This window comes from Calonectris borealis, chromosome W (genome assembly GCF_964195595.1).
Source record: "Calonectris borealis chromosome W, bCalBor7.hap1.2, whole genome shotgun sequence".
NCBI lineage: Eukaryota > Metazoa > Chordata > Aves > Procellariiformes > Procellariidae > Calonectris > Calonectris borealis.
The window spans coordinates 12249450-12273576 of NC_134351.1; the positions used below are offsets into that span (position 1 = coordinate 12249450).

A 24127-nucleotide genomic window follows, 5' to 3' on the forward strand; every position below is an offset into this window, starting at 1 on the left:
AAGACAAGAAAGAATCTGCTTGTTAGGAGGTACTTCTCATCCAACTAGCACTTCAGATCAAAGCAATGATCCCAGCAAAGTGACCATACTAAAAATCATTGTCAAGATGTTTAGATAATGTTACACTTGGGGGATACACGTCAAATTCTGAGAAATAAGCTTAAGATATTCAGCTAAAGAAAAGTGCTTTGAACTGTGTGACTTCTACTGTATCCAAAATCACATCAACCTGAAAACAACCTGGTATGCATAGCGACATTCAGTTTTTCTTTCCTTGTCTCAGATTAAATCAGCATTCAAATAGGTTGTTTAACGGCAGCAAAACAGCACCTCTCTGACAACAATGTACGCCCTTTGTTCTTGCAAAACTTTAAGTCCCTTCTCCACAGCTCAGAGGTTGAAAGCAAAACCACCCAATTGTGGTCGAGTGGAAATCTAGACCAAGAGTAAATTTTACTTGTCCCTCCTCAAGGTTCTGGTCATGTGATGTCTCCTGCCTTTCTTCTCTCTCCCAGTCTCTTGGGAAACAGCCGCAGCGGTAGGTATATGTGGCAGGCTATAATCTAAACTAGATGTGCGTACATACGCACACATGGAAACGGGTGTACTCCGACAAGACATTAACACTTCTAAGTAGTTACAGACATGGAAAAGTATCAGAGGACGGGTGAAGCGGCACCAGTCAAGTGAGGGCAACTCAGAGAAGGACGCGTGAAGGCTGCAAGCAAGGATGTGCATTGAATTTCGTACTAATCCCAGAGACGAATGAGCAGGTAAGCTTGGGCACAGTAGCGATTTCCCGGTGGCTCGCTGCAGCATAGGAAGGCACCGCAGGCATTTTGCTCCTTCCTCGCCTCTCGGCTGGCTCCCAGGGAGGACATTGCCTGGGAAAGTTTTGGGAGTGCTAGGGAGAGGGAGCACACGGACAGGGTGTTGCGAGCTGGGGCGCGGCGCCACCAGGAGCCGGCCCGAGTTTCGGGAAGGGCTTCCCCGCACTGCACCACAGCGCCGGCTCCTCACAGGGCGGCGGCTGGCCCACGCCATGGCCCCACGCCTCGAGGCCGCCGGAGCACCCGCCGCTCTCCTGCACATGGGAAGGGCCACGTGGGGGCGGGGACACCCTCCCCATCCAGCACCTCCGCCAGCTCCCGGGCGCGGCGCGGGGCGGCCAGACCCTGCCCCTGACGAGCGAGCGCGACACCAACACCTGCGCGGGGGCAGGCGGGGCAGGGCGCTGTTGCGGACCGCGGCACCTACAGGCGGTCGCCCCGCCCCGCCTGCTGCCACCAATCCGCGCCCGCCTCCCGCCCCCTCCCTACGCCGTTTCCGTAGCGGGTCGGAGTGCTAGCTTCCTCTGAGCCTTGGGAACACTATGTGATCTGCTAGAGAAAATGGCGGCAGCGGGGAATCGCACTTCGTCGTCAGGATTATCCTCGGGTAGCAGTTCGGAGGCGGCTGCCGCCGCCACCGGGAGCCTGAAGGGCGGCGCGGGCGCGGGAAGTGTCACCGGGAGTGGTGGGGGGCTCCTGCGGGAGGCGGGCGGCGGCGGCGGCTGCCGGGAGCAGCGCTCTGACTGGAGACGGAAGCAGGTGCGCAAAGTGCGGAGTGTAGAACTGGACCGGCTGCCTGAGGCGCCCCTCTTCCTCGCCGCCGCCGCCTCCTCGTCCTCTTCGCTGGAGCCTTCCGAGACGCTGCTACTCCACTACCTGCCCGGGCCGCGCTCCAGCCCCGCCAGCCCGGCTGCCTCCTCCAGCTGCTGCGCCGAGTTCCTGGAGCCGCTGCCGGCGGGGAGCCTGGCGGGGACCGACCCCGCCGCGGAGCGGAGGATGGAGCCGTCTCCCCCCGCGAGGTGAGGGGGGGGCAGTGGAGGCGGCGGGGCTGGGGCTCGGGCGCCCCATTCTCACGCCCCCGCGGGCGCCCGGCTGCCGCCTGGCCGGGAGCGGATGCGGGGGTGGCGGGAGCTGCCCGCGGAGTGCAGGGCTGGGGCGCGGCGGGTAGCCCTTATCCGCCGCCTTCCCCTGGGGCGTGGAGGCACCTGGTGCATGCTTGAGGGAGGGGTGGCCGCCGGGCTGCCCCGCAGGCCGCACGCAGCTGTCAGCGGTGCGGGGCTGCGCGGGGCCCAGTAGCCGGCGCCGGAGGAGTGAGTCGGAGCTGCGCGGGAGCCGAGCCGTGGGGGGGGGGTGTGTGTGTGTGTGTGTTTGTGTTTAACTTCTGTCGGAGTCCCAAAAGGCTTTTAAGTTTGAGTTTGTGGTGGTGGCGGGGACCGGGGTCGGATGTGTCAGCCTTTGGATCTCGGTGCGAGTGGAGCCCGTTAACTTTTCTGCAGCTCTGTCGCCTCGGTGCCAGAGCAGGGCGTGAGGGTGCGGCATGGTTCAAGCGGCAGCTGTGTTTCTGCTTCGGGTGCTCACCGAGTACTTGACTGCTTTCTGCACTTTTCTAGCAGTTTGCTGCACAAAATTGAATAACTTTAAATTTTTTTTTTTTTAAAAAAAAAAGGACTTCTCTGAAGTCTAATTCTAACTTGCAGCATCGTGGTATTGCAGAACTGATTTCTTTGATTCTTAGTAAAGGGGGGGAAAGGAAGGCTTTCAAACATAAATGTGTCTTCTCTTTTTCAGAGAGAAAGTAATTTTGTAGTGGTTCAGTCTAGGTGATACATTTGAATGGTTTAATTTAGTGCCCTTGTGTTTGTAGTCCTTGTTTGCCTTCCATGTGTTTTATTTGATAAGTTCAGTTTCTTGAGGTTTTATAGAACTGCCCATACTATGCCTATTTGATATATGTAGAAGTATTCAGGGTGAAAGTGAACATGTCCATGGTGAAGCAGTTTAAGTACTTCAGAGCACATTTCAGCTTTAATATGCACTTGCTAGGTCTAACTGGTATGTGTGTGGGAAGGCACTGCAGTAGTGATGGTGTAATTTTGATGTGAAGTTGATAATTTCATATGGATTTCTTGTAAGGTTTTATATGATATGGACTGTGTAGTTTAAGGACTTAGTATTAACATCAAAAGACCTATCTTAGTGCTGCCTTACAGTTTGTCTGGCTAATTATTTAAACCTCATAAGAAGTCTAGTTCCAGTTTGAACAGATGGCTTGTGTATTCTTTTTAGTTGTGTCTTATGGCAGTTAAACCTCAAGGATATTTTTTTAAAGGTTGACTTATCTTGGGACTACCATAATAAAAACTGGATTCTAGACCAATGTCCTGTTTATATGAATTTTCAGCAATTCTGATGGATTTTGGTCTATTTCTAGGGCAATGTAAAAATACTTGATATGGTATGGTCCTAACATATAAGAAATGCCTCTGTACTTAAAGAAGGGTTAGTGGGAAATCTTAAGTGTTTCAGGAGGGGGGGAAAAAATCATGTATGAATTTTAGCAAGTATTTTGGGCTTTTTTTATGACTCTTAGCACCATCTTTGTCTCTTGAGTCGGGAATTTATAATGTACTGTATCTCATAATACAACTGTAGCCAGTTTCATGGCTTTCAAGGAAAATAAAGAATCAGTGTCGGAACAAGTTTAAAACAACTCAGAGTCTCCTGGTGATAGTAAGTGGGAGTTAAGCTTGATATTAGAGGTTCAGGAAGGTCAATATATGTCACATTGATGCTGAAACATTGAGTCCATCCTTGCTAGTCAGTCCCGCAGCAGCAATGACAGAGCAGCTGTGGATTTTTTTCCTTTCATGTGGACAGTTTTGCTTACTTTTAAGTGCCTGCATTTGGACAAGTCAGTGTTTTTAGTGTGTGTATGAGTTAAAACCCTTCTCCCCAAATGCTCTTTCATGTATGACTAGGAATGTTAACAAATCATAGAAAATGCTAAATGCCAAGTGCTTTTCTCTTTAGCATTTCAGTGAGTTAGTCTACTTTTCAACTGTATTCACGATAAATTTAAATACATGGCAGCATTAATAGTGATTTTTTTCTTCAGAAATATCCTATAAATGCTCATGTAGAGTATCTCAGTAATTCTGTATGTTGTGTTACCAGTAAATAGATGTTAGACAAAGTACTACTTTGTCAAGCCATATCAAGAATTTAAAACATCTCTCTGCCCTTATTTTAATATTAACTTGCTGTAGCCAGAGGAGGGAGATTAATTTGTACGAGTAGCAGTTAGCGTATTACACATTAAATTTGTGCATGCGGCTGTTGCCCAGACATTTAAGAGGCGAACTGAAGGGCATAATCAAAATAATATGTTATGTGGAGGTTTTCTATTCTGTTTTTAAATACAGTATTTGTACTTTCCTGTAAGGATATACTGTTGGTTAAAAGATACTGTGCTTGCTCCAAAGTCCTCCTATCAGTCTCTGGTATTACAGTCACTTTCTTTTTAAATAGATTTTCTGTTTATGCTGGAAGACCTGCATGAGCCTCAGAATGAAGCTGAGAAGGAAAACTGACTCTGCTGTTAAGTCCTAAATGTAAATATTACCTTTTTTCTTTAATCTCTCAAGCATTCTGCTTGTCAGGGCAGTAGAACAAATATTTTCACTAAAAGCTGTGAAGGTTATAAGCTATCTTTTTATATCACTGTAAGAGGAAGAGGGAGTTGTTTTACTAGGAAATACAGCTTCAAGATAAAGCGCTTCAGACCTTTTATCCCATGTCTATACTGACAGTATATTGATTTGGTTTATAGAAAAAGATCCTAACAGTGAGTTCAGTGATAACTGTAGTATGATTTCTTGTAACTTGAGTTATAACTTCCAATTTGGGGCAAATCCATGTAGGCAAAATGCACCTCCTTCTCTGCGACCTTAAGGATGTTCTCTTAAAATGTTCAAACCATTTAAGTGATGTTTATTTGTGTCTGAAATTGGTGTGACTTATTACATCCTCGAGTACAGGATTAGTTATGCTGCCATAACCCTGTTCTTATAAAAATTAAAAGCGGGAAATGCTGCGATTAGTCTCCTCTGCATATGTTGCGAATGAGTGGTTTAGAGGCAGCTTAAAGAATCACTGTCAAAGGTATTAGCAGAAAGTGATTTTAATAGTAACTTACAAAAGCGCGACTTAACATAGTTCAATGGCAAGGTTCACTCTATCACTTACTACATGGATGAAGTATACAAAGTAAAATCGTTATAATTGAGCTAAAAGGATTTGTACAGAGATCGAGGACGAAAAGGGTAAGGGAGACCCTCCTGTTGAGTCACGAGGTTCAGAGTAGACCTGGCTGGATCCACTCCTAGTCCCAGACTTGGTCAACGGTTTATGTCTAAGGGATTATATGTGTTTAGCAGCAGTCTAAGGTTCATTAACAGTTTTAAGGTGGATCACGAGATTTTTAGCAGCACTTAATCATTAACTAATTTAACATTTACAAAGTAAATTAGTAGAGTCTACTACAATCATGACAGTGACTTAATTACAGATTATGCTTACTATTAGTTCACACACACACAGACAGAAATATATATTAATGTACAAAAGGTATACCTGTTAAAAATTCCCCTTGAGTCCAGTGAAGAAATATTCATGTCAAATATCTCGGCATTTCTCAACAGGCGAGGGTTGAGCCTTGAGGAGTGAAGGGTTTCAGCCCAGGTCCCGTCGTCAGCTTTAGGCGACGGTCCTCCAAATATCGCAGACTTGAGAGTTCACAAGCTCCGAGAGGCGTCCCACTCAGAGGGAGATGCTGGGTGCAGCCCACTGTGGTCCAGGAGAGCTCAAAGGGCCTCACTTAGGACCACCATTTATAGGTTCTCAAGATGGTTGGCTTTAGTCATCCGTAAATTTCCATCCTGGCCACAGTCCCAGGTGGTAATTGCTAAAAAATTCTCAAGGTTTCAGTGTTGTTCCACTTGAGCTATGACTCAGACAAAGGTATTGGGGGATGACACCTGGGCCAGGCAGTAGGATTACGTTCCCAGCCTCAGCTATGCAGAGTTTCTGATATGGTCAAGGAGCGCTCAACTGCCAGACTCGGTACACCGATGCCAGGGTTTCATGAGAATTTCTGAGATCAACAGGTGGCCCAGGAGAAGGGGGGGTGAATGCACCACCACAACATACAGTAACCATGTACTGTGTGACTTGAGTGAAAACTAAGTGTTTGAATTTGAAAATGCATATGCTAGCTATGGCAGACTTGTCAGTTCAGCTGCAAGATAACCTTTGTAGATATTTATGCTGTATTTTCCGCAATTGCTGTTTGCATTGATGCCTGCTAGAGATACCAAAGACACACTGTAAAACTGAAGTTTTGACTATATGTACAAGTGTACTATTAAAAGCTTGTCAGTTTTAGCTCTGCTTATCAATTTGTAGTACCTTTGGTGACTTTCAAAGGAGGGCATGAATGTATTAACAGAGCACTGGACTGGGCAGTGGAGTGGGAACAGAGGGAGAGCAAGTACAGTGAAAGCATAGCGTGGCCAAGGTTTGGCGTGCTCTTTTTTTACTGAAATGATAATGTTCTCAGTTCATGTTGTCAGAATGTAGCTAAGGTAAAAAATATAGCTTATTTACCTTGGCTAAGAATAGCTAAGGTAAAATAAAATTTTAAAAATTTTTAAAAATGTTTTAACCAAGTCCGTAATGCTGGATATCTTTCACTGCTTAAATAAGCCACCAAATTTTCTGCTTCCAGTTCAAGCTGAATACTACTGTGAGAGAAGTTTCACCTCCTACCTCTTCTGTGCTCTGTGGCTTGAGAGTGTTTTTGGAAGAGGGTCACCCTCTACCGTGTCTGATTTTTATCACTATTAGTTATTGCAAGTGGTAGGGTTCTGCTTAAATGGTTTGATCTGGTATGGCAGTTTCTTTGTTCCTATGCAAAGTAAATAGATTGTAACTAACTAATCTGGAGCTTTCTGTCTCATTGGATTTAGTGATACTAAAGATTCAGTCTTCACTGTCACTCAGTGGAGTCTAGGTACTGCTCGGTGTGATACCTGTGTGTAGACGTGTGCAATTGTGCCTTACCCAAAGCTCAAACGTGTAGAGTACAAGATACTTTTGAAGATCAGTTTTTCCTTCTGTATGATGGATTTGAACTTCATGAGATCTTTTACTGTGCTAATGCATTTGTTATTGTTTGAAGTTGGAGTAAAGGTAATGGTGCAGCTGTGCAAAAGTTTATCCCAGTGTAGGAGAGGATGAGGTGGGAGTGGAAACAAGTGGCTGGGGGTGGAGTGACTGGGAATGCTTTTGCTGGCTTCCAGTATTGATGAAACTTGGCTTAAGCTTGTATAAAATAGAAATTATATGTTGCCACATAGCTGTTCTTTAAACAAACTTGTAAAGCTAGTTTTTCGCAGCAGTGATGATAAGAGAATGGATCTGGTTTGAGTTCTGGAGTTTCTAATGCTAATCTCTGTGTTCTTGGCGGATTCTCTGTGAAGACCCAAGGGTTGTCTTATTTTACTTTTTATCTGCTCTGCTCTCACTTAAAACTCTAGAATTACAGTTCATTCTTTTGCTCGAGGCAAAGTGGACAGAAAGCTTTTAAGAGGGCTTCATTACTTGTCTCTAGGTGACTGGGAGAACGTGGTTAAGTGGAAAGTTGCTTTCTGTTGCTTCCCTCCCTTTTTATCTTTACCCGGAGGCTGAGCCTGTTGCCTGTAGGACACTTCTGATTTCCTGTCTCACCACCCTGCAGAACTGGAGAATCCTGCTTGGTAGTGAATAGTCTTGATTATTTTTTCCTATAAGATAGCTTTGTGGGTTTGGGGTGTGTGTGTTTTGGGGTTTTTATGGGTTTTTTGCTTGGTTTTTTGGAAGATCAGTTTTGTTGGATCTTGACTGAAAAAAGTCCTAAAAAAAAAAAAACCCCAGCAGCTCTATTTACTTGATACTTAAGAATAATTTGAAATTAGGAATTGTTTACCTTCTGCCTGGAAACTGATGAAATACTTTTCAAATTGTCTTAATAAAAGCTGATGTAGCCATCACACCCTCTTAATTTTGCTCAGAAATGTCCAATTATTTGATAGTGCTCAGCATCTGATGACTAAGGATTTGAAGGTGTTTGTAAAAAGTGGGCTTTTTTCCTTTTTCTTTAAACTTAAAAATTGTCATTGAATATTCTGGTTTCTCTGCTATGAGATGAAACTGGAATTCAAGTCAGTCTACCCTTGTTTCACAATGTCTCAGTGTATTTCTTTTGTATCCCTGAAGTGTAAACTATTCTCATAATTCATGGAAATCTTGCATAATACTGTTTGTTCTCATCTTTCTTGTCCTAATATTCTAACTTGTAGTGGAATGGCTACTAACATACCTATTACACCAGGTGATTTCAATTCTTCCCTAGTATTTCTCATCAATAGATTTCACAGTATTTATTGTTGACACGCTGCTGTTGATACTGCACCTCCTTGTAACTTACCCAGGGTTACTGTGGAAGGTGGGAGTAGAGTGCTGGAGAAATGGGTTCTGTCTGCTAGACCACACTGACATCTGACCACATTTGACACTTCATTTTCTGAGCTCTTTTCCATCCTCCTCTTGAGCATCCTGTCATCTTGCTTTTGAGCAAACTGAAATGAGTCTTTGCTCAGCTGTCAGCGATGATGACCAGGTCCTTTTGTGAGCTAGTAGTTAACCCTCAAAGGTATGCAACTAATACTCCTCATTTTGACCCATGGATATGCATTTCATTTCACTGGTTATTTCTGTCAAATACCCTCTTACACTCTGAGGATTTTTTTTTTTATGACCATCATGCTTGTATCTTCAGAATTGTTCCTTTCAGATGCTGAAGGGCTTGGTGTTGAAGGAAAAAAATCTAATTTGTGATAATACCAATATGAGAAACAGGTTTATTTTTTAAACAAATCAGTATTACCTCCCATTCTACTACCAATAAATGCCTGCAAAATTTTATTTTGGTAATCCTTTGTATTCTTTAAAAGGGAAGCATCAAAGCTTAGTGGATAGTAGGGTCTCCCAATTACCTTCAGGTAATATTTACCTGTTCTGTATCTGAAGAGGCATACAAAATTCAAATATCTGAAATGTGTGGTGAAACTTGCAGTGACCTCCAGTTTGCAGTTCATGTAGAGTTTATTGACCTTGTCAGATTAATGCACTCTAGCAGGCAAATGTTTGTCTATTGTCATGGTTAAGACAATATTCTAATTGTTTTGATTTATGACAGTACTCTAACTTCTGGTTGCTGAATATGTACTTTGAAAATTCATGTGTAGTCAGTGACAGTTTTCTCAGTTTATCAATATTTTACACTTTTTAAACTTTTTTCATGTTTTTAGACTGCAGTTGCCAGGTATGATACTAATATTACTTTTTTTTCCTCTTGTTGCAAGTTGTAACTTTACCACCACATATGTAATCAGTACCTTAAATGTTCCCATAAAATACATCTGAAACTCTTGGTTTTTTCACTGAAGTAAATATCTCTACAGATGCCTAGCCCATGACTAAAGACTTGTTTGCTTGATGTAAGAAAATATTGCAGTTGTGATTAGCATGGAAGCTCACTGAAACAGTGCTAATGTGTTCTTAAAAATTTGGAAAGGATCCATATTGCTTATTAATTTTGTTGGATTATTTATATAAAACATAGGTGATGGTTCCTATAGCTGTGAAATGCATTGTCAAGAAGTTCAAACTTGAAATGGAAATGTGAACAGCTGGTTTTTAAACAGTGGGGCTGGACGGAGTTTCTCTTAAAACTATATTAATATGCATAAGTTTATTTTAAAAAAGTTATTTCAATAATGTCTGCATATAGTTCTGGAAAACGAGCTCTTCTGTAAATATAGAACAGACATGAATTTGTTGTCTTTTAACTGTAAGTTCTCCTTTTATTTGTAATTAACAATTCAATACAGTAGGTTTCCTGTGCTCTGCAGGCACATCGGATGCCCCAGCCAGTAGGAAGCACAGGGGCACTTGGGTTTCTATTAGGTTTTCAGTCATAAGTGTGGAAACTAGTTCTTCCATACTGCCAAGCAAACACAGCCACGCTCTTCGCTGCCTGCCCTGCAGTTGTGGCTGCTGGCTTCTGGCAAGGTCACTGTAACAAGCAGAACTAGCTTTCTCTTTGAACCTCTAAGGTTAGGGCCAGGATCTCCTGCACTGGTACCTTCTGCTCCACACAGGCTTGTTCACACCTTCTTCAAACATCTTCCTAAAAATAACTGAGAGTTTCAGTTTCTTCCCCTGACAAGAATTTGCTCTGAGTTGCAACTGCATGTTTCTTATCCTTCCCAGAGGCTCTTGGGAGGAAGAGCAGGGGTACATCCAGAAGAGGTCTTGAAGACATGCAGATTGTTCTCTGTATTTGTTTTAAGCAGGTGTTACAGGAAGAGGGAGGAGAAGGAGCTTCCCCACCCCATCCCCTGCCTTGTGTACAAGAAGGCATGAAAAGAAACTCCTTAAGCCATGCAGATCTCTAGCAGAGAGCAATGCAGATAGTCTTCAGGGTTGTCATTTTAGGAGTGCATTGTGCCAAACTAATATAGAAAAGATTGAATGACTGATCTATTTGGTTTCTCTCACTGTGAAGATTGATATGTAGACTGACACTCAAACTACCTTTTTCTTGTGGGAAGAAGGCAGATAATCCCCATCAGGGAACTGAGTAATAAAATATTTTGGGTTAAACTAAGTTGTCTTCCATCTGCGTGAAGTAGGAAGGTGCTTTCATGTAAGGATGTGTTAAGTATTGTAAACTGACATACGCTGATACCCTCAGCAAGCTGAGTGAGGAGAAATATTAATGACTGGCAAAATAGTTGGTTTAGGTGATGATACAGGGCAATCTAGAATTGTTACAGTGGTGTAATGCCTGGCCATTGCTTTTGGCTTCTGCTGTGGGTCAGCATGCCTCCATTCAAAATGGTTACCGTTCTCGCCCATTTTGGCTTTATTGTTGGTAGTGAAGGATTCAATTCTTAAAAAGAAAGCTTTTTCCTTGTGTAGGTACTTCAAAGGCAGATGGGCCCAAGTGACTCCCTTGGGAAAACATGGGGTTAGAAAGCAACAGATCAGTAGAATAAATATGAACTGTTTCCTTGTATCTGGGATGCACATTTCAGCCCAAAAGAATTTCTCAGGCCAAGCTTTTTTCTATCCAAGATAAAAGAGAAGTCAGGGCTTGCAGACTGCAGTCTTAAACTCTTCTACAATGGAAGCTGGACTTGCCTTTCTGAAGAAAAAAAAAAACTGCTGGAAGGCTTTGAGCTGAAAGTTGCCCTATGAGATGTCCATGAGAGAGGTCTTGATGACATCTCATTCAAATGTTTGCTGTCTGTACCAAATGTGTCAGTAGCTTTCCTTGGCTGTTGCTCTTGGGATATTCTATATAATGTAAGTTTACTAATAACATCATAAACCTTTATGAAAACTGGCATTTCTCAGAAAGGTACTGTCTTTAATATCACTAGAGAAAACGGGGGAAAGATTTGGTTAAACTAATGAAACTGTTTAATGTTCATCTTTCTAAACTCATTTGGAGTATACTTGGTCTTGAAATTGTTATTTATATTGAAAATTTTGAAGTATAGATTAGCTCTTTAGAAAGTTATGCTTACATATGGTAAGGAGGAACAGTGCTACTGTATCTTCAGTTTTGTCTTTTAAGCATGTGGTTAAGTTCCAGCATGTTCAGGTACAATGGTAAACCAACTTGTCCTGGTAAATATGCTGAAGCATATAATTCCCCTTAGTACCTCAGCAGAAAATTAGTATGCTCTACTGTTTACTTGTTCTGACCTGCTCTGAGCTGCATGTTTGTGGCAGTATTTTACAGTTCTGCCACTAGTGAGAATGCCCAGTGAAGCCAAGTGGGGAAGGACAATGGCTTTGGTATTTTGAAATCAGCTATGTATGAATTACATTCCTATATTTTTAAAATTGACTGCAAATGGGAATAGAGGTCCCATGCCAGGGCGGGACACTTGTAGACCCTGGGAATCAAGACTGCAAGGGAGAGCGCAGCCAGAACTTTTAGGCTTTTGGCTTCCTTTCAGCCCACAGGGTGGACTGCTGAAGAGCTAGCAAGGGGAACTAGTAGGAAATCTGCCAGCTTCTACTGTGTAGACAAAGTTCCATAGGAGCTTCATCAAAATGGGTCTCTGACTTTTTCTGAATTGACAATTAAAAAAAAAAAAATTTTTTTCTAGGCAGCAGCTTAGCCGTATGCATAAGTAGTTCCATTGTCTTTAACAACACTCACATATGCATAAATATTTGAGACCTAAATAACAATAAATAGCTGGGACCTAAACAAAAATACAGGTTTTAATCTTGTGAGTGAGCCTCTAGTAAAACCCTTATGCAATGGTGGAGCCTTAAAGGCTTTATTGGTATTCTTTTGAGCAAGTGTTCACTACTTGTGTATATCCAATTTGTGGTATTGGTACCTTAGGCTGAGATGAAGCAAGGTTTATCACTGAGTAGGTGAAACTTCTCTGATCTGGGTTTCATTCAAAACCTGAATCCCAATTAGGAGGAAAATCAGGACCTGAATTACCACTATGCCCACCTTGGAGTTACATGTGACTGTTTCAGGGTTCTGACTGAAGCTTCTCTGCTCATCGTCTCTGTCAAGCTACTGGCAGCAGGGTGATGCTAGCATGAAGCCTGTTGTGCTCGCAATGACTAGGTAAGTGCTGTGCACCTTGTTGCTCTCAGCTACGTAAAAACCTGGTATGGGGCTCATAAGATTAGTGAGGCAGACCATCTGTGATGCTTCAGGCAGGAGGTGCCTATAGAGCTTGGGGAAAAGAAAGATGCAAGATCTGGTAGTGTAGCATGTGTTACAAACTGCAAGACCTACTGGGTCTAACAGAATCTCCACATATAAATATGTGTTTAAATTTACGTATATTTAGCACTCTTGGGTTGCTTCTGCCTAGGCCATGCCGATAGTATTTTGATACGTGCCGATTTGTGAAATATCTAAAAAGAGCGAGTTTGTCACGATTAACACCCTGATTCAAAAGATATAACAGTGAAAGTTGTCAAAAGTAAGAATATGATTGTTGTTCTATTTTTTTATTATTCTTTAATAAGCCTAGGACCTTTTTAACTATAAATAGCTATACTTAAGGAGCCATAAGATTTTGGGGAAAAAAAAAAACAAACACCACTGTTTGCTTGTTCTGGCTTATTGGGAAATAATTCAGCTCTGTTCCAATTAATGCTTGTAAGGGAAAAACTACTGAACAAATTAACCTTCTCCCGTTACCATTGGTACAAAATGTACACAAAGTTTCTCTGATCTTGGAGCCAAAAGGTCTGTACAGCTCCCTGATTTGCACAACTGGTGAGTAGGTAAACTGGCTTGTAACAAAGCCAAAAATAGATGAAGGACTGATTTATGCAATTGCTGCATTTTCAGATCTGTGAAACATTGTCATCTGTGCAAAAGAGCTCTACTGGTTATACTAGTTGGGACCAGCTGTGCTCTGTCTCACCTCTGTGGGGAGAACACAGCTTGTGTTATGGGAGCTGGTACCTTAAGGAGGACAGGCTCTTTTTTTTTGCCATTAAGTATTTTCAGTAAAACTTTAGGGGAGAAGACAGTTGCCTCCGGATTTCAAAACACTTTATTATGCAGCAAATGTGATGACAAATAAATTTATGATTTGGTGGAGGCACAGAGCAGGCCTATGGATTTTGCCCTAAAGAAATTTTTAAAACATTTTTCTTGAAACCACAAAAAAATAGTGGGTAAGCATAAATGCAGTTGTTTTTCATTGTAGTTATGATAATTGGCCAAGGTTTTTGGCATTTGTCAGTAACAGACTATCCAATCTTTCAGGTTTCTTTACAATCGGTTTCAGAAAATAAAAAAAGACTACATAGCACTTGCTCTTTTTTTCCCCTGTGAGCTTGCTTTAGAGAACCAACATCTCACTTTCTCTCCTGAAGGTCCAATGTCTGCTTCATTGCATTTCTGAACCTTATTGTGGTAAGGTCTGCATTTTGATACATAAAAGGAAATGGGAAATGACACAATGTGGGTCTAGCACTGTTACTACCTTTCCATGTTCAAATAAATGGCATGTTTTTATAACTGGGAGGGGAAAAAGCTGGCTCTCATGAGGGAAGTGGTTAATGTAGCTAGTTCTTAACATGTCCACTTTTGATAAGGATTTGTTGGGTTACTGTATACTTACTTGCAGTCACGAAAATAATCTATAATTACATGAGTTGAAAAGTTTAACTCTTTAAGTTTAACTACATTAGCCCTTCAGAAGCTGTGAATGGGCAGTCAGAAATAGAGAATTGTGCTATTCCATAGCCATACAATACCTTGCTTCTAACTTTGTGTAGATGTGTGGCTGGCTGGCTAATGCTTAACCCAGACATATTAAGCAAGTAGATGGGAAGGCTGTCTTGTCAAAGTGTTGACTTTTCCTATCTGCAGTGGTCAGAGATGCTGTTTGGGTCCTATATCTGAATATTCGCATATTACATGTTGTTAGAAATATGACTGAAGCTGACTGCAAGCACCTTTAGTTTTCCAGGAAAGAATTATGTGAAAGTGTGTTCTTTACTTGTCCTGTACAGTCTGGACTAAAGTCAGCCTTGTTCCGATCCCATTTCAGAGGTGTGTCTTCCTTCTGATGTCTGCATGGATTTGGGGCTCAGTCACCCTAGTCACAGATTCTGCATCCTATTGCCTGTAAGTTTAAACACTCAAAAGTCTATGGGACCAGATGAGATCCACCCAAGGGTTCTGAGGGAGCTGGCGGAGGAGCTTGCCAAACCACTCTCCATCACTTACCAGCAGTCCTGGTTAACAGGGGAGGTCCTGGATGACTGGTGGCTTGCCAATGTGACGCCCATTTACAAGAAGGGCCGGAAGGAGGATCTGGGGAACTACAGGCCCGTCAGACTGACCTTGGTGCCGTGCCGGGGAAGATTATGGAGCGGTTCGTTTTGAGGGTCCTCACGAGCCAGGTCTGGGACAACCAGGGGATCAGGCCCAGCCAGCACGGGTTCATGGAAGGCAGGTCCTGCTTGACCAACCTGATCTCCTTCTATGACCAGGTGACCCGCCTAGTGGATGAGGGAAAGGCTGTGGATGTGGTCTACCTGGACTTCAGTAAGGCCTTTGACACTGTCTCCCACAGCATTCTCCTAGAGAAGCTGGCGGCTCACGGCCTAGACAGGTGCACTCTTTGCTGGGTAAAAAACTGGCTGGACGGCTGAGCCCAGAGAGTTGTGGTCAACGAAGTTAAATCCAGTTGGTGGCTGGTCATGAGCGGTGTTCCCCAGGGCTCAGTACTGGGGCCGGTCTTGTTCAATATCTTTATCAATGATCTAGACGAGGGGATCGAGTGCTCCCTCAGTAAGTTTGCAGGCGACACCAAGTTGGGCGGGAGTGTTGATCTGCTCGAGGGTAGGAAGGCTCTGCAGAGGGACCTGGACAGGCTGGATCGATGGGCCGAGGCCAACTGTATGAGATTCAACAAAGCCAAGTGCCGGGTCCTGCACTTGGGCCACAACAACCCCATGCAACGCTACAGGCTTGGGGAAGAGTGGCTGGAAAGCTGCCCAGAGGAAAAGGACCTGGGGGTGCTGGTTGACAGCCAGCTGAACATGAGCCGGCAGTGTGCCCAGGTGGCCAAGAAGGCCAACGGCATCCTGGCCTGTATCAGAAATAGTGTGGCCAGCAGGAGCAGGGAGGTGATCGTGCCCCTGTACTCGGCACTGGTGAGGCCGCACCTATTGTGTTCCTATTGCTATGTCTCCTGAATGTGTTTCAGGCCTTGTTTAAGGTTAAACAACTATTTAAGAATACCACCCAGAGATCTGCCCTGAGGCTGGATTAGTTATGAGTGGCAGGGTGTGTGGGATAATATGGGCAAGTGCCTAGGACAGTGGGCACCTCCAATGTTTTGGAGCTTCACCCCTGAACAAGTGCAGAATCCTGAAAAACTAGTAAAATATTTGGAGAAAGCATGCTGTCACCCTGGCAATTCCAGAGAGATCCAGATAACTGCAACGTGCTGGGGACTGGCCCATGCCTACCGAGCCCTGTTCAACACTATTCAGAACCCTCAAGGGGGAGAGAAGGTCTCCGGATCTGATGACAAAATGACGGGCACTGTGGCTACTCCAACCCCCGCGACGGGCACTGCGGCTGAACCAGAGGACCAACCCTTGCTAGTATCTGTTGCCCCTGTACAGAAGAAGAAATCTTGTAAGCGGAAGTCAGGTCATTTAGAAAGGGATGATGGAAAAGCAGGGCCATCACGAGGAGGGGAGGAGGAAGAGGAAGAACTCATAAACGAGACGGAAACCACCCAATCCCTATCCCTGAGTGAGTTGTGAGATATGCGGAAAGATTTCAGCTGTCGTCCAGGAGAGCATATTGTTACCTGGCTGCTCCAATGCTGGGAAAATGGGGCCAGTAGCCTGGAATTAGAGGGGAAGGAAGCCAGACAGCTGGGATCCCTTTCCAGGGAAGGGGGCATTGACAAAGCCATTGGACAAGGGACACAGGCCCTCAGCCTCTGGAGGCGACTGCTGTCAGGCGTGAAGGAAAGGTATCCCTTCAAGGAAGATGTTATATATCGCCCAGGCAAATGGACCACTATGGAGAGAGGTATCCAGTACCTGAGAGAACTAGGCATGCTGGAGGTAGTTTATAGTGACCTGGACAACGACCAAATGCCCAAAGATCCAGATGACGTACAGTGCACGCGACCCATGTGGCAGAAGTTGGTACGGAGTGCACCAGCGTCACATGCCAGTTTGTTGGCAGTACTGTCCTGGAAAGAGGAAGAAGCACCAACGGTGGATGTCGTGGTTAGCAGACTCCGGGAATACGAAGAAACTGTCTCCTCCTCCCGTGTCTTGGCTGTGGAGAAGCGGTCCCGGAAGGTCCAGCAACTCAAAGAGGGTATGTCCTATTCTCCAGCTGTACGGACCACTATCTCAGCCATTAGGAGTCAGTGTTTTTCTGCTCAAGAGAGAGGATATAGAAAGTACACACCACGGGGCACCCTATGGTTTTACCTGCGAGACCGCGGAGAGGACATGAGGCAGTGGGATGGAAAACCTACCTTGACCCTAGAGGCACGGGTATGAGAATTGCAAGGAAAAACAATCACGCAATGGGGTTGTCCCAGGAAAAATGCTGCTCCAGTTTTCAGGAAAAACCTGTCTCATGACGGTCCAGTTTTCAGTGAACAGTTCCCCAGACAGAGTAGAAGGGCTGATCTTACTTTGGATTGTAATGAAGAAATTCTGGAGTCGCATTTACAATAAGTGAGAAACAGATATTCTGACCAGAAATAGAGGGGCCCTGCCTCCAGCCAGGTGCAGGAAAGGGACAACCGGATTTACTGGACTGTGTGGATTCGATGGCCTAGCCCATCAGAGCCACAGGAGTATAAGGCTCTAGTAGACACCGGTGCACAGTGTACCCTGATGCCATCAAGCTATGAAGGGGCAGAACCCATTTGTATTTCTGGAGTGACAGGGGGATCCCAAGACTTAACTGTATTGGAGGCCGAAGTGAGCATAACCGGGAATGAGTGGCAGAAGCACCCCATTGTGACTGGCCCAGAGGCTCCGTGCATCCTTGGTATAGACTACCTCAGGAGAGGGTATTTCAAGGACCCAAAAGGGTACCGGTGGGCTTTTGGTATAGCTGCCCTGGAGACGGAGGAAATTAAAGAGCTGTCCCCTTTGCCTGGTCTCTCGGAGGACCCTTCTGTTGTGGGGTTGCTGAGGGTTGAAGAACAGCAGGTACCAATTGCTACCACAACAGTGCACCAGCGGCAATATCGCACCAACTGAGACTCCCTGATCCCCATCCATGAGCTGATTCATTGACTGGAGAGCCAAGGAGCGATCAGCAAGACTCGCTCACCCTTTAACAGTCCCATATGGCCAGTGCGAAAGTCCAATGGAGAGTGGAGACTAAAAGTAGACTATTGTGGCCTGAACGAAGTCACGCCGCCACTGAGTGCTGCCGTGCCAGACATGCTAGAACTCCAATACGAACCAGAGTCAAAGGCAGCCAAGTGGTACGCCACCACTGATATCGCTAATGCATTCTTCTCAATCCCTTTGGCGGCGGAGTGCAGGCCACAGTTTGCTTTCACTTGGAGGGGCGTCCAGTACACCTGGAACCGACTGCCCCAGGGGTGGAAACACAGCCCTACCATTTGCCATGGACTGATCCACACCACACTGGAACAGGGTGAGGCTCCCGAACACCTGCAATACCTTGTTGACATCATTGTGTGGGGCAGCACAGCAGAAGAAGTTTTTGGGAAAGGGGAGAGAATAGTCCAAATCCTTCTGAAGGCTGGTTTTGCCATAAAATAAAGTAAGGTCAAGGGACCTGCACAGGAGATCCAGTTTTTAGGAATAAAATGGCAAGATGGACGTCGTTAGATCCCAATGGATGTGATCAACAAAATAACAGCCATGTCCCCACCAACTAGCAAGAAGGAAACACAAGCCTTTGTAGGCGTTGTGGGCTTTTGGAGAATGCATATTCCAGATTACAGCCTGATTGTAAGCCCCCTCTATTAAGGGACCCGGAAGAAGAATGACTTCAAATGGGGCCCTGAGCAACAACAAGCCTTTGACCAAATTAAACAGGAGATAGTCCATGCAGTAGCCCTTGGGCCAGTCCGGGCAGGACAAGATGTGAAGAATGTGCTCTACACCACAGCCGGGGAGAATGGCCCTACCTGGAGCCTCTGGCAGAAAGCACCAGGGGAGACTCGAGGTCGACCCCTGGGGTTCTGGAGTCGGGGATACAGAGGATGCGAGGCCCACTATACTCCAACTGAGAAGGAGATCTTGGCAGCATATGCAGGGGTTCGAGCTGCTTTGGAAGTGGTTGGTACTGAAGCACAGCTCCTCCTGGCACCCCGACTGCCGGTGCTGGGCTGGATGTTCAAAGGGAGGGTCCCCTCTACACATCATGCAACCAACACTACGTGGAGTAAGTCGTTCGCACTGATCACACAATGGGCCCGAATAGGAAACCCCAGTCACCCAGGAATCTTGGAGGTGATCACGAACTGGCCAGAAGGCAAAGATTTTGGCATATCCCCAGAGGAGGAGGTGACGCGTGCTGAAGAGGCCCCACTGTGTAATAAACTGCCAGAAAATGAGAAGCAATATGCCCTGTTCGCTGATGGGTCCTGTCCTCTTGTGGGAAAGCATCGGAGGTGGAAAGCTGCTGTATGGAGTCCTGTACGCCAGGTCGCAGAAACTTTGGCTTTGGACATTGCTGAACGAGAAAAATGGCCAGTCCTTTATCTCTAGACTGACTCCTGGATGGTGGCAAATACCCTGTGGGGGTGGTTGCAGCAGTGGAAGCAGAACAACTGGCAGCGCAGAGGTAAACCCATCTGGGCTGCTGCATTGTGGCAAGATATTGCTGCCTGGGTAGAGAACCTGGTTGTAAAAGTATGTCACATAGATGCTCACGTTCCCAAGAGTCGGGCCACTGAAGAACATCAAAACAACCAGCAGGTGGACCACGCTGCTAGGATTGAAGTGGCTCAGTTGGATCTGGACTGGCAACAGTAGGGTGAATTATTTATAGCTTGGTGGGCCCATGACACCTCAGGCCACCAAGGGAGTGATGCAACATATAGATGGGCTCGTGATCGAGGGGTGGACTTAACCGTGGACACTATTGCACAGGGTATCCACGAATGTGAAACGTGCGCTGCAATCAAACAAGCCAAGCGAGTAAAGCCTCTTTGGTATGGAGGACGATGGTTGAAATATAAATATGGGGAGGCCTGGCAGATTGATTACATCACACTCCCACAAACCCGACACGGCAAGCGCTATGTGCTCACCATGGTGGAAGCAACCACCGGATGGTTAGAAACATACCCTGTGCCCCATGCCCCTGTCCGGAACACCATCCTGGGCCTTGCAAAGCAAGTCCTATGGCGACATGGCACCCCAGAAAGAATTGAGTCAGACAACGGGACTCACTTCCGAAACACCCTCATAGACACCTGGGCCAAAGAGCATGGCATTGAGTGGGTCTATCACATCCCCTCCCATGCACCAGCCTCTGGGAAAATCGAACAATACAATGGACTGCTAAAGACTACACTGAGGGCAATGGGTGGTGGGACATTCAAGCTTTGGGACACACATTTAGCAAAAGCCACCTGGTTAGTCAACACCAGGGGATCTGTCACTCTAGCTGGCCCTGCCCAATCCAAACCCTTACGTACTGTAGAGGGGGATAAAGTCCCTGTCGTGCACATAAGAAATATGCTGGGGAAGACAGTCTGGGTTACTCCTGCCTCTGGCAAGGGAAAACCCATTCGTGGGATTGCTTTTGCTCAAGGACCTGGGTGCACTTGGTGGGTGATGAGAAAGGATGGGTAAGTCTGGTGTGTACCTCAAGGGGATTTGATTTTGGGTGAAAATAGCCAATGAACTGAATTTTGATGTCAAGTGTTACATGATATTGTATATCATTATTTCTATGGTTGCTATCAATGGTATAGCAGTGAAAATCACCCAGATTAATGAAGAATGAACTAACTCCGATGAAACCGAGCAAAGTGCAACAATGATAGTACTGGATGAGCGCAGCAATACTGAAATGAGAACTGTCTTCAGGATGCAGCAATCCAACACCACATATCATCTCTCCTGCCCTGAAAGACTGTTATGACATATGGAGCCTAAAGTCATGGACTAAATGAACTCAGTGGACATTTTAGAGGGATAGGCCATGGACTGAGGGAATGATATCTGTGTGTGCATATATACATATGTGTATATATAAAAGGAAAGATAGTGGTGATTAATTGAAATGTATTAAAAAAAAATGTGAGACCTAAGCATAACGTAAATGGTATGGAATAAGGGGTGAATACTGTCCCGGTTTCGGCTGGGATAGGGTTAAATTTCTTCCTAGTGCTGTGTTTTGGATTTAGTATGAGGAGAATGTTGATAACACACTAATGTTTTCAGTTGTTGCTAAGTGCCCTCCTAGTCCAAGGACAGCTCCCATGCCTACTGACTGAGCTAGGTACACAAGGTGGGAGGGAACATAATCAGGACAGCCAGCCCAGGTGGCTAATGGGGTATTCCATACCATGTGACGTCATGCTCAGTATATGAATGGTAGGCGTGATCCAGGAAGTAGCGATTGCTACTTGGTTATCGGTCAGCGCGGGTGGTGAGCAATTGCTTTGTGCATCACTCATTTTGTATATTCTATCATTATTATTTTCCCTTTTCTGTTTTATTAAACTGTCTTTATCTCAACCCATGAGTTTTTCTCACTCTTACCCTTCTGATTCTCTCCCCATCCCACTGGGGGGGATTGAGTGAGCAGCTGTGTGGTATTTGGCTGCCTGCCAGGTTAAACCATGATAACCTAGTATATGGTTAACCTATTGAGAAAAGTATTTCCATAAACAGTCCACTAGTAAGACACAAGGCCCTGACTTGTTTCATACACTGACTTTTTCTACTTATAGTTCCAGCAGTGTTTCCTGGAAACTAGTTTTTAATTCTGTTCTCTTATATGTGTGATGTAGTTTCATAGTGATTTGAAAAGCACTTTATGCACCTGTTAAAAGAAGTGAGACTGCTTTGTCAGCTACAAGTTTTTCTCCCATTTTTTGAGAGGCTGTTACTGTGATAGAAGTCTTTATGATAAGAAGGAAAATGAGTCTAAGTCATCTTTAGTGATCACAAATGTTTGCTTAATGTTTGAATATTTGATTAACTTAAGAACTTATCTGTGTTAAAGTAAATGCTTTTTTTATCTTTTTTTTTAGCACTTATCTGAAGGTCTTTCAGAATAGTATGCTTTTCATTGACCTTAAAATCTGCATATTTCACATGTGTTTCAGTGACAGTAGTTAAACTTTTAAGACATTCTGATCACATATTGATTTGACATAAGGTTCCTCTTGTAATCTCTTAATATGTGGCAATGCCATTAAACTAAAGCACCTTCCAGAGTTGTAAGAGGTGTGGATTTTTTCCACTTTTTTAATTCTTTCAAAGTAGAACTTGTATTCTGTAGCAAAGTAGGGAAAATGAAGTTGGATTATGAATTTGTAATAATCAGACAAATTATAGAAGAGACTTCTTAAGAAGTCATGTTAACACAAGTTGCTTCTAATTCTAAGGTTGAAAGTCCATTCAGAAGAGTCATAACACAGCAGGGTGGTCAGAAATGGGACTATAAACCAGTACACCTGCCAAGCTGGTCAGACTGCTTGGCAATCACCTGTTTAATTTGTTGCTTCTTTATCCTTTCTTATATTCAAGCTGATGAGTAAAAGCTTTCTTAGTGGCACCTCAGGGAATGACTTCAGATTCAGTTGTTTATTTCCTTTGGGTGAAAGATTTCCTCTGTAACAAGGGGTGTTATTTCCCCTTTCTTAAGCTGGTTCAGTGAAACCTTACACTTTTATTTCCCCTTTTTTTTTTTTGATTACTCTCTCATTACTACAGTAGGTATTACCACTTCAAGTCAGTCCTAGCTTGTAGAGAGTAAGGAATGTGACTAAATGAGATCATCAGTAGTATCTATTTTATGTGTGTTTGTGTGTGCTTGCATATATATACACTTATCTATATTATATAAATGTATACACAGTCCCTTAAGAAAGGTAATATAAGATGTAATGGTAGAGATTAAACATCTGCATAACATCTCATAGGCTTTAACATTGTTTCAGCAGATAATCAACTCTTCATGTTACAAATTTGGATTTTCTGACTTTGAACTTAAAATTTTAAGTAACTGTTTGAACCCTCACTGTAAAGTTATGCATTGGATGTTGTGGATAGTTTTATAATTCTTAAAATATTTTAACGAAATGCAAAGTTGTCTTATATTCCATCAAAACCAAACTAGCTGATAGTAATTAACACAGCTAAAGAGGCAAGATTTCTGAATGGAGAGAGCTCATAAAAGGTTTTGCCATAATTGTCACTATTGCCAATGGTGGGTACCTCTTTCCCAGGCCATGTGCCTTTTTGAAGTATAATGAATACTACTGGTCATATACAGATCAGTTTGGCTACTTCTTGCCTGGAGTGTTTTGTGGGAGTTCTTCAGAAACCAGTAACGTAACAGAACATAAAATGCTCACATGAAGAGGTAAAAACTAACATTTCATATAAGAAATTATTTGAGTGGTCAAAAATTACTGTAACGAAACTCTTACCCTCAGAAGACTCTTTCCTGTCCTTTCCCATCCCCTACACAAATATTTTATAATATCTTTAGTAGTGTCTTAATTGGATGCATCATTAGCTGAAGGCAGTAGAAGGCTTTCTTTTCAGGTGAGGTTGTATTGAACAAGAATATTTTGGGAAGTCGCAACAGCTCTAGTTGTACCTTAAGGAGAATGAGAATGCTGTGACAGTCTGGGCTGCCACTTATGTGAGCATACAAACTACAGTAGTTATCATGTGTTGCCTGGCTTTCTCAAAGGTGTGTGCCAAGTGCTGCTTGTTTTCGTAAGAGATACTTAGCTTCTCCTAGCTTTGTAAGAAGGTGGGAGGGAAATGCAGGTTGAGAGTCTTCCATAAGCAGTTTGATCATACATTAAATTCTCAATTTAATTCAGTAGGGCAGATACTGATTAAAAGGTAGGCTAGATTATTGTGCATTTTGATTCTGCTTCATTCTTGTATGTAATCATCTAAAAAACGTCAGAAAGTGAAGACAATTGACAATTGGCTGTTTTGTGGCTATAGCCTGTTTTTTTGCTAGGCTTTTGTCTCTCAGTTTAAATTAGCAGATCTAGTTTAATATGATTTGAATTACAGGAATAATCAGCCTTAATTTTCTTTTCTAAGTTCCAGTTCACTATATTACTGTAGCTTTGCTACATTACAATCTAGTTGAGTATAATGTTTGAATATTGGCAGCTACAACACATTTCTCATCTTTGTTTTGTTTTCTTTCAGTATTGTTGCACTGAAGTTAAATTCAGGTTTTAGTTGATATTTGTTAGAGGAAATTTAGCAGATAACCACTTCAGCAGTCGTCTTCTGTATTGTTGAAAACTATATGCAAAAAGTGTGTGGGGCGGGTGGGTGTGGAATTTTTTCCTGTGTGTTTCTTATCTTTAAATGTGTTGCTTTAAAAAAAAAAAAAACACACACCCCCCAAAACATCTTGCTTTAGGTAAATCCTGATT

General features: G+C 43.8%; 1 protein-coding gene across 3 annotated transcripts in view; it reads left to right on the forward strand.

The window, feature by feature from the left end:
- Positions 1 to 1343: 1343 nt before the first annotated feature.
- Positions 1344 to 24127, forward strand: part of LOC142074681 (mitogen-activated protein kinase kinase kinase 1-like) — a 96313-nt gene continuing 73529 nt past the window's right edge. For 2 of the 3 annotated variants that reach the window (XM_075135463.1, XM_075135464.1), the window contains exon 1: positions 1344 to 1849. In XM_075135463.1, coding sequence (XP_074991564.1) covers positions 1392 to 1849 — 458 coding nt within the window. In that variant the 5' untranslated portion in view covers positions 1344 to 1391. Of the gene's footprint in view, positions 1850 to 4358; positions 4442 to 24127 lie in introns of all 3 variants that reach the window. The other variant, XM_075135465.1, reaches the window with a different exon arrangement.